This window comes from Syngnathus acus, chromosome 19, assembly GCF_901709675.1.
Source record: "Syngnathus acus chromosome 19, fSynAcu1.2, whole genome shotgun sequence".
Classification (NCBI taxonomy): domain Eukaryota; kingdom Metazoa; phylum Chordata; class Actinopteri; order Syngnathiformes; family Syngnathidae; genus Syngnathus; species Syngnathus acus.
Window position 1 is genome coordinate 7709980 of NC_051103.1, and position 10962 is coordinate 7720941.

The 10962-nt window shown below is 43.5% G+C and overlaps 2 protein-coding genes and 1 long non-coding RNA gene across 3 annotated transcripts; 2 read left to right on the plus strand and 1 right to left on the minus strand.

The window, feature by feature from the left end:
- The first annotated feature begins 1596 nt into the window (after positions 1–1596).
- LOC119138723 (ras-associating and dilute domain-containing protein) lies at positions 1597–2781 on the plus strand. The gene is made up of 4 exons (XM_037279046.1): positions 1597–1828; positions 1896–2107; positions 2169–2308; positions 2391–2781. Exons 2-4 carry the CDS (start codon positions 1904–1906, stop codon positions 2482–2484), a joined length of 438 nt encoding a protein of 145 aa, XP_037134941.1. The 5' UTR covers positions 1597–1828; positions 1896–1903; the 3' UTR covers positions 2485–2781.
- A 273-nt stretch (positions 2782–3054) lies between these two features.
- On the plus strand, positions 3055–4830 carry LOC119138689 (sulfotransferase 2B1-like). Its single transcript, XM_037278998.1, has 6 exons — positions 3055–3298; positions 3683–3894; positions 3974–4100; positions 4176–4264; positions 4347–4527; positions 4600–4830. Exons 1-6 carry the CDS (start codon positions 3160–3162, stop codon positions 4707–4709), a joined length of 858 nt encoding a protein of 285 aa, XP_037134893.1. The 5' UTR covers positions 3055–3159; the 3' UTR covers positions 4710–4830.
- A 2387-nt stretch (positions 4831–7217) lies between these two features.
- On the minus strand, positions 7218–8130 carry LOC119138758. Its single transcript, XR_005101212.1, has 3 exons — positions 7756–8130; positions 7634–7663; positions 7218–7489 (listed from the first exon to the last, which is right to left on the minus strand). It is a non-coding gene; the product is annotated as an uncharacterized LOC119138758 (long non-coding RNA).
- Between the last annotated feature and the right edge of the window lie 2832 nt (positions 8131–10962).

Sequence of the window (10962 nt, forward strand, 5' to 3'; positions counted from 1 at the left end):
TTTAAACCAAGGTTAGGGTTTCAAACTAGGTTTTAAAGCTAGGGTTAGGGTTTCCAACGAGGGTTTCAAACTACTTTTAGGGTTTCTAAGATTGGGGTTTCTAACTAGGCTTTCAAAACTTGGGTTAGGGTTTTCGACTAGGGTTTCCAAAGTTAGGGTTAGGGTTAGGATTAGGGTTGGGGTTAGGGTTTCTAACTAGGCTTTCAAAACTAGGGTTAGGGTTAGAGTTAGGGTTAGAGTTAGAGTTAGGGTTAGGGTTAGAGTTAGAGTTAGAGTTAGAGTTAGAGTTACTAACTAGGCTTTCAAAACTAGAGTTAGGGTTAGGGTTTCTAACTAGGCTTTCAAAACTAGGGTTAGGGTTTCCGACTAGGGTTTCCAAGGAGTTTTTCCATCGCTAATTAGGGTTTCAAACTAGGCTCAGGGTTTCCGACTAGGGTTTTAAACCAAGGTTAGGGTTTCAAACTAGGTTTTAAAGCTAGGGTTAGGGTTTCCAACGAGGGTTTCAAACTACTTTTAGGGTTTCTAAGATTAGGGTTTCTAACTAGGCTTTCAAAACGAGGGTTAGGGTTTCCGACCAGGGTTTCCAAGGAGTTTTGCCATTGCTATTTAGGGTTTCAAACTAGGGTTAGGGTTTCCGACTAGGGTTTTAATCAAAGGTTAGGGTTACAAACTAGGTTTTAATGCTAGGGTTAGGGTTTCCAACGAGGGTTTCAAACTACTTTTATGGTTTCTAAGATCAGGGTTTCTAACTAGGCTTTCAAAACTAGGGTTAGGGTTTCCGACCAGGGTTTCCAAGGAGTTTTGCCATCGCTAATTAAAGTTTCAAACAAGGGGTAGGGTTTCCGACTCGGGTTTTAAACCAAGCTTAGGGTTACAAACTAGGTTTTAAAGCTAAGGTTAGGGTTTCCAACGAGGGTTTCAAACTACTTTTAGGGTTTCTAAGATTAGGGTTTCTAACTAGGCTTTCTAAACTAGGGTTAGGGTTTCCGACCAGGGTTTCCAAGGAGTTTTGCCATTCCTAATTAGGGTTTCAAGCTAGGGTTAGGGTTTCCGACTAGGGTTTTAAATCAAGGTTAGGGTTACAAACTAGGGGTGTAAATCGCGGGTTTTGTAACGACACGATATCATATCGATACAAAGAATCACGATACGATATTTGCCAATATCTTAAAGCCTGCTGTGCTTCATTCACGATACATCACGATATAGTGCTCTACGATCGATATAGAACAATATCCTGATTTATAACAATTCATACGCAAAATCAACAAGGTACTGCAAACTCTTTATTTAGGAAATTACAAAGTGCTTCCAAACGAATGACTTGAAGCCCAAAGGGGAGCGAATTTCCTCGTCTTCTTGGACACTAGCCATAGCACCAGCCCAGGAGCCGCGTAGTTGTCGGCTCCCCTTTCACGTGCCTGCTCACAACACAACACGCCGCGCTCTGCTCCCGGAAAGAGGAAGTAAGCAACAATGAACTGGATTTCAAAATAAAGTCGCGTCTAATGTCCGAGGTCAAAAACGGGCGATATAGATCGATGTTTACGTTTAGCATCGATGCCAACAAATTGTAGAGCATTATATCGATCGTGCCCCCATTCCTCCATCCAGGATGTGGATGAGTTGAGCTCCTGCGGTGCCCAACTTTTGTCCCAGAAGCTTGGGAATCTCCAGCTGCAGACAAGCACCGAGATAAGGAGGTCAGCACTGGACCCCTCCTGTCTTCTCACCCCACCCAACACCCCCCTCGTAGATCCTGTTCATTTGGTTAAAGAAGCCCAAGACACACATTCCTGGTCCTCAGATGGCGGTGCATACGACCAAGGTATTTGATCACTTCAAGCTTCTTGTCAGTATTGCTGAAGAAGAAGCTTCCATTCGTTTCTCCTCAGGTGGCTTAATGTTGGAATGCCTATCGGCGCTGAAAGACGACCATTTGAGTCAAGATTACACCAGTATGAAAAGGATTTTCGAACTCATAGAGGAAGAGGAGGAGGAGGCCGAAGAGATGAGCAACCATTTTGACGACAACAATGATGAGATCTTCAGTTTGGAGCTCGAGCGTGACCAAAGCGGTCTTGGGCTTGCTCTAGTTGACACAAGGGTTAGTTCAATTGGCACATATTGGCTTGGCATGTTGTTGATCATTTGACCTCATGTTTCAGGATATGTCATTGAAGGTGAAAGGCATCTTCATTAGGGCAGTGGTCCCGGACACCCCTGCAGCCCGCTGTGAGAAGCTCCAAGCAGGAGACAGGATCCTTGCTGTTAATGGAATCAGTCTGCTTGGCTCCCATTGTCTAAAGTAAACAGAGCAAATCCACACAAAATGATAAAAAATCCTCTTGAATAACCTTTTTTTTTTTTTTCTCTCTTTCTTTCATCAGTGGCAAGGAGTTGATGCAATCATCAGGTGACAGGCTGAGGCTGCTGGTGGCCAGATCTGATTGGATGGCCAAGGCTATACAGACTGAATGCTGACGCTGCAAAAATCATCCATATAGAGTTGGGGTCCACACGTACCAAGATCACTTAGAATAAAGAATTGTAGCCTAGCTGACATTAATGGAGGCAATGTTTAATTTGGCTCCATTTATCGGTATGTGTGCACCGTGCATCTCAAACCTGGTGTTGTGCTTCTCACCAGACCCACCATGACCACCACCAAGGAAAACTGGATTGCTTATTCTGAAAAACAAAATGCACTATAATAAATGTGTTCTCTTTGGACTTCAAAGTCAAGTTAATCATCTCTGTGAATAAAATGTTTTTCAAGAATTATCAGAGTTTGACTTGAACCATGCCCTTTGGCATACTGCTGCATGAACATTTCCGGTCCTGGTCATGTCTGCCACCTACTGGCTGATAAGCAGAAAACAACACATTACACAACTCGCGTATTTGATTTCCATCGATTTATTTTTAGCTCACTGGTTCACAACAGCAAAACTATGGGAAGACGTTTTGAGAGCATATAAGCTGAGCCAACCTGTGTTGACCAGCTAGAGTAAACAAAATAATTCTTTTATTGATTGAGTTTTAGGCGGTAGGCGTGGCTAAGGCAATGTTGCCTCCCCTTGACGTGCGTCTGCAAGAGAAGTCAAAACGGCAGCTGCTGAGATTTTCTTCTTCTTGCAATTTGCGCACTTTTCCACAATGACCGAGGCAGACCTGTACATGGTGTACAAAGGGGTATTGCTCCCCACTCTTATACACCCTCCGCAGAGTTTAAAGCGGTTCGAGACATTCACGTTCCGTCCAGATGACGTTGTCATTGTGACGTACCCCAAGTCAGGTCAGTTGGGACTGTTTTGCATGAGCTCTCGAAATTGACAAGAAATCTTTCAAAGTAAACGCACAATAATGTGAGTGAACTCGAAAACACGCGGGGAAGGTCACGTAAAAAGTGGCGCACCTTAAAGCTGCGTTGCTTCGTATGTCCAGCAGAGGGCAGACTTGCAGCACACCTTTATTTACGACACAGGTATTTCGAAATTACGAACGACGCCCACCCAACTAGTTTGCACAGGTAGCGTAAGATGTCGTCATGCGGCAAAAAAGGCGTGCTCAGTTAGACTTTGAATCTTTTGATTTATATTATGACCAGGTAACCACAGACGAGTCAATAAATGCACGCAGTCTCTTGGACATACAAAGAATTTCCCCAAATGTCCTTAAGGTACAACTTGGATGCAAGAAATCATCCCCCTGATCATGAGCGGTGGAGATCCTGCTTCAGTGGAGACCCTGCACAACTGGGATCGTGTACCCTGGCTGGAGGAGGCTCGCACTTGCAGCCTCAATCTTGATGACAGGCCATCACCACGCATGTTCACCACCCATTTCCTTCCCCATATGATGCCACCATCCTTCTTTCAAGTTAAGCCCAAGGTAAGTCACTCTTGTTTACCAGTGTGCTTTCTTTTTTTTTTTTAATGACATTAAAAATTGGTCGATATCCTCACTCTAGGTCATTTATGTCATGAGGAACCCCAAAGATGTATTCACATCATCCTTCCATTATTGTTCCATGGCCTCCTTCCTGGTTGACCCTGGACCACAGAGCGAGTTTCTCCAAAAGTTCCTCAAAGGGGAAGGTGATTCATCTGCAACGTGCATAATCATAGAATCGTGTTTTTGTTATGAATTCAATTGCATGATCTGTTTTCCAGTTATATTTGGCTCATGGTTCGATCACGTAAAGAGCTGGCTTGAATATAAAGAGCGAATATTTTACATCTGCTATGAAGAAATGATAAAGGTAAAAAACAAAACTACAATTCACAGCCATTGTTAAGTGACACTTCCAGATGTGATGTGATTTGACTTTTGTTCAATTGAAGGATCTTAAAGACTCTGTGGCCAGACTCGCTCTGTTCCTGGAGAAAACCTTGGACGATGATGTGATTGAAAAGATAGCAGAGCGATGTGTGTTCAAGAACATGAAAAAGAATAACATGTCCAACTACTCTGCAGTTCCCAATGAAATCATGGACACCACAAAGTCACAATTTCTCAGGAAAGGTGTGTTGTTAAATCCTTCTTTACATCAATCAAGAATTGGATGACTTTTATTGTATTTATTTTTTGTTGCAGGAATAGCTGGAGATTGGAAAAACCAACTGACAGCAGTGGAAGTGGAAAACTTCGATGCTGTTTACAGAGAGAGCATGAAAAATGTTGATTATGAATTTGCGTGGGATTAAAGGAACCATTTTAATTAAAGCTCATTTACAGACAAGCACTTGAACAAGAGATGGCTTGAACATGATCAGCTCATAAAATGTTAAATATGTTCAGTTATTAAAATAAAGAGGCAAAAAAGTCGATGGAGTGCAGACACATAAGTGTGTGTTAAATTAGGGTGAACAGACGTTCTCTTTTTCCCAGGCTTTTGACTCGATACTTTATGAAGCGGTTCATGTAATGACGCCAAGCTACCACAAGACGGCAGTGCCCCCATTCACATGTATGTAACCCAGCGTAAAATGAACATGTCCATTTTTCCTTTTCGACCAGTCGTCCGCACACATTCTCTGTTTAAATGAGGAATTATGGCTTTCGGGTGTCATGCGATCGTGACAAGTTAACGAGTCCCTCACGTCGATACTGCTAGGTCGAACGAGTGAAGTGTGTTTTCGTTTGCAGTTGATATTATTCGGAGCAGTTTTGTAATGGAGATTTCATTTGAAGGCAAACGCGCTCTGGTCACCGGGGCATGTAATGACGCCAAACTACCACAAGACGGCAGTGCCCCCATTCACTTGTATGTAACCCAGCGTCAAATGAACATGTCCATTTCCATTTCATCATTGCTCCTTCTTTAATGAAAATATAATTCCACTTCAGTTACAATATGGTTATTAGAACTTGAACATGAGTAGTTTACTGTACATTTGTTCAGTTTAAAATACCATCACATGGGCAGAATTAAATAAATACGTACGATATGAAACATACAGGCTTTTTGACTCTCGTTTGTGAAGCGGTACATGTAATGACGGCAAGCTACCGCAAGATGGCAGTGCCCCCATTCACTTGTATGTAGCCCAGCGTAAAATGAACGTCAATTTTTCCTTTTCGTGACCAGACGTCCTCTATGTACAATGCACTACCTAAGAAAAAGATGCCGAATTTCCCCGGCAAAATGGCAGAATGGTTTATAACTTTACCCGGTGATCGGGAGACTAGGGTTCGAGCCCCACACGAAGCATTCTTTAAGCTAAAGTTGGATGAATGTAAGACTCGAACTCGGTTCTCCTGAACATAAGGCAAAACTCTTACTGACTACACTATGAAGTATTGTTCTAAGGTGAGGTAATGTGATAAAATTATCTAGTTTTGAGCAAGTTGGAATTTTACAGTACACTACCAAAAAAAAAAAGGCAGAGTCTCGCCGGCCAAATGGCATAATGGTTTATAACTTTAGCCGGTGTTCGGGAGACCATGGTTCGAGCCCCACACGAAGCAGTCCTTGAGCTAAAGTTGGATTAGTGCAAGACTCGAACTCGGTTCTCCCGAACATAAGGTAGAAGCTTTAACCACTACACCACGGAGATCTTTGCATTGTAGCAGTAATTTAGTGCTATCTATTTCGTGAGACATATCCTATGAATACATAAGAAAACTCGGAAAATTTCAACACCAAAATGGCTGAATGGTTCACGACTTGGGTCGGTGTCCAGCAGACCTCGGGTTCGAGACTTGCTCTTGAAACTAACTGCTTTTTCTCTCTTTCAGCGTCAAGTTGCACTTTGGGAGTGTTTCCATCTTGCAAGCTAAAAAGTTTGCAGAAGCTAGCGTTAGCAGTTAGCGTCTTCAACGACCACCAAAAGGCATTTCTTTGGCGTGCATTTTGGTGCAACGATATAACTCAAGCTTTTAACGGTGGGTAAGTACATGTACATTTAGAAAACTCAAGCACGCACCGTGTGGAAAGATGACTAACACCATTTTTGCACAAACATTTAGCAACGTCTGGACGACAGCGTCGTTTGGCCGAAGGTAAGTAGACGTAGCAGCGTTTGCATGAATCCACCAGAGAATTACTGAAACCGGTATTTCGATGCATTCGTGTTAATTTTCTACTTTGTCTGCAGGTGCAAACCCTCAAAACGAGCCCGTCATGGCCGACTGACTTTCTGTGAGTTTTAAAGTCAACTCTTTCAATCGACTGCTTTTGTCTTCTCATTTCTGTCCACAGGCCTGCATCTGGAACAGAGGAAGCAGATTGACTGCGAAATGGCAAAACTATTTTTATTAGCAAGGCATCTTGTCAAATTGATTAAAGCAAACATTTGTTCCTTTGTCTGCAGGGTCCAAAATGGCCACCTTGCAGTCCTCGCATGGCTTCAGAGACACTTGCAGGTCTACTCTTGCTCAATTTGCTTGTTAGGCTGAAAATGTAAAAGCAGAATGGTCGTAACGTTACCGTGTCTTTCAGACCAGCGAGCTGTGGTTGGAGACGTCCGGCGCTGCCGTCCATTCCTCACTGGTGAAACATGCACGCGTCCAAATGTTTGACACATGTCAAACATTTCAGCTTGTTCTTCTTTCTTTTGTCCACCAGGTGGTGCCAAAGGACCTAGTTTCCGCAGCATGGATCTACTGGTGTGGATCTACAGGGTTTTAACCTGTGGAATCAACCTCCTGTCTGACCGGCTGACAGGTGACAACTTATGACAAACCTTGGCATTGTTTAAAAGCACTTAGGTGCTTTTTTTTTTATCCCTCCCTCTTCCTGCAGAGCACTTTCCAGTAAGGATGCAGTTGGAAAATCTGCCACCTGCTGGCCAAAGGTAAAAGCCCTCAAAACCATGCAGAGGTTCTTTAAGACTGCCTCCAATTTCAGAGTTGACGCACAAATAAAATGTACTAAATAGCAGCTTGATGGGTCCCTTGTTTGTGTTGTGTGCAGGTGTCCACCCTGGAGCGTTTTAACATTTTAGGAACTCTGCCTGTGCACCAGCGACCGGCTGCTTCCAGTCTACAGTTTAAAAATAAAACCAGTAAAATGGAATTGTTGTCAATGTTCCTTTTTCTTTCCAGGCAGAGGTGACAAATCCTGGTCTACAAAGTGCAAAGCCTGCCACAGTTTGGCTTCAGCCACAACTACTCTGAGCTCGTTCACCTGGATCCGTGCTGCCTAAAGAGCCTGCTGCTGGTAAGAGAAGGAAAGTAAATAACGTTTTAGCCAACATGTTTCAAAATTTGAATCCGTTTTTGTGTCCAGTGTGGAGCACCATCCAGTACCTGCTAGCAGCGGCAGCTGAGGACCAGAACAAAGCTGCAGCACTTCAATTTCCTTGTTACTGCCTCAGCAACCTGAAAAGTGAGGCACTTTAAATGCTCCTCATTGCACAATCTTATCTTCATTCCAATAATTTTTTTTCTCCCATTTTCTGACAGGCATCAAGGAACAAAATCAGCTTCCTGGGTCATGCAGCAAGGAACAAAATCGGCTTCCTGGTCATGCGGCTTGCAAAGCTCGGTGTCATGAACTCTACTTGTGCACTGGTATGTTTCATGTCAAAACCTTTTCTGCACAAAACGTTGACTTAGCTTTTTACTTACCTATCTCTTTTTGTCTCGGGTCCAGGCATGAAGTAACACTCATCCCTCTGGCCGACCGCTGACCGCTCCACCGCTCGGCAATGAGCAGATTCCCATCAACTTGTTACTTTGTTGTGATTGTTTTCTCTGCAAAAGAAATAAAACTTTATTACAAATAACATACTTTCAACTCTTCATTTTCAAACATCAAATCTTAAACTTTAAAACAAAACTAAAAATCTTTCCCCCAACCCAAAAAATTTCAGGATTTTTTTTTTTTTTCTGGTGCAATTTTTGAAAAGAGGGCGGAGCGTGACTGGAATACTGCTTCATGATTGGCTGAAAGCTCGTAAACTGGGTGGAGCTAGGAGAATAAAAGGCTGTGGTTGGTTGAAAAGTGGGCGTGGATATGCAAATGAGGGGCTCTGTGATTGGTTGGATTAGAAGTGGGCGTGGTTTCCTAAAAATGAAGCAATCTGATTGGTCAGATGTGCAAATGCTGCGTTCTGATTGGCTGTCAGAAAGTGGGCGTGGCTATGCAAATTTGGAGCCGAGCCGTGATTGGCTGGGCAGAGTTAGGAGGCGGGCAAAGTGGCACTGTGATTGGTTGGATTTGAAAAGGGCGTGGTTTCCTAAAAATGAAGCAATCTGATTGGTCAGATGAGCAAATGCTGCGTTCTGATTGGCTGTCAGAAAGGGGGCGTGGCTATGCAAATTTGGAGCCAAGCCGTGATTGGCTGGGCAGAGTTAGGAGGCGGGCAAAGTGGCACTGTGATTGGTTGGATTTGAAAAGGGCGTGGTTTCCTAAAAAAGGAGCAATCGGATTGGTCAGATGTGCAAATGCTGCATTCTGATTGGCTGTCAGAAAGTGGGCGTGGCTATGCAAATTTGGAGCCGAGCCGTGATTGGCTGGGCAGAGTTAGGAGGCGGGCAAAGTGGCACTGTGATTGGTTGGATTTGAAAAGGGCGTGGTTTCCTAAAAATGAAGCAATCTGATTGGTCAGATGTGCAAATGCTGCATTTGATTGGCTGTCAGAAAGTGGGCGTGGCTATGCAAATTTGGAGCCTAGCCGTGATTGGCTGGGCAGAGTTAGGAGGCGGGCAAAGTGGCACTGTGATTGGTTGGATTTGAAAAGGGCGTGGTTTCCTAAAAGAGGAGCAATCTGATTGGTCAGATGTGCAAATGCTGCATTCTGATTGGCTGTCAGAAAGTGGGCGTGGCTATGCAAATTTGGAGCCTAGCCGTGATTGGCTGGGCAAAGTGGCACTGTGATTGGTTGGATTTGAAAAGGGCGTGGTTTCCTAAAAATGAAGCAATCTGATTGGTCAGATGTGCAAATGCTGCGTTCTGATTGGCTGTCAGAATGTGGGCGTGGCTATGCAAATTTGGGCAGAGTTAGGAGGCGGGCAAAGTGGCACTTAGGTTTTGGAAGGCTCTTTTCAGCTTGGAGTTGAGTGTTTGCCTTCAGCTACTGAACAGAGCCAAGTCTTTGACTGCTTCTCTCGGTCTCCACATGACTCAAAGTGACTGCAACTGTACAATTGCATCACTTTGACTCATGTGGAGACAGAGAGAAGCAGCAAAGACTTGGGTCTGTTGCAGTGACACTCACCTCAAGGCTGAAAACTTGCACAAAATACTTCAAATGAGCAAATTTGCTCAGAAATCACAAAGACTCGCATTCCACTTGAACAATTTATTGAATAGAAAAGAAGTTTGAAAAGGCCCTGCCTGCATGGAAACAGATTAAGGGGTTGATGAGCTCAGGTATGATGTCACTTACTTCTCGTGGCAGGCACTAGGGGGTAGGTGAGCACATGCAAACAGTGCAAACATCTCTCACTGGGACAAAACCTAAGTGCTAGGTACTGCACAGTACCACCACCACCACAACCACATACTTTTGGACAAGTTTTTCCATGACACTGACGCAAACCAAGTTAGTTAAATATATGTTTCTGACTAACTTGGTTTGCATCAATGTCATCAAAAAACACATCCAGACGAGTGTGGTGATGATATTGTGCAGTACCTGGCACTTAGGTTTTGTGAGAGATGTCAGCTGCTTGCATGTGCTCACCTTCTCCCTGGTGTGCCATGACAATATGACATCGCACATCAGCTCCTCAAGCACATAACACTATCAACTAACATACCTTTTACACATTTTGTTTTTTAGATTTATATATATTTTTAATTCAAGTCATATTATTTGAACAAAGTGGTACGCTTTCACTTTTCATGAGTGCCAACTATGATCAAAAATATACTTTTTAAGTTAAAATGCACGTACATTTTTCAAAACGATACTTCTTACATTGACATATAACTTTAACGATTGTAGAACAATTATTTTGTTACTTTTTACTGTGGCCCAAATAATCAACAGGACAAGGTCCACCTTGCTAGTTACCAGAGGCATAATGCTACATGGAAAATGGGGAGGTACCTTTCGAGATATGCAGATAGACGACCAGCAGCCGACGTGGAGCCTCCAGTCTTCAAGGTTGGACGTGGCAAAACAGAAAAACCAACGTTCAAATCAAACGCTTTCCTTGATAATCCATTGATTGACAGCCGAGTGAGTGCTGCTTGTGGGCGTGCTAGCTAACGCTCCCCCTCTTGTTTCACGAGAGCTAGCGAGTTTCCACGGACGTAACGACTAACAATGATTCTCCTTTCATGTCATTGTTTACATGTATGCATTTACATACATACAGCAAGTATAAGAGCTTGGAAAAAGTGGACATGACTCACTCGAAAGCCCAAAAAGTAACAACCTGAAGAGCTAGCTGCTTACTGAAGCGGAAGTGTACGGTAGCCGAGAAAGCTCAATTCAAGTCACACGAAAGCGCGTCTTTGGCAATTTGCACAAAAGACACGCCCACATCCTGCATAAAAGAAAC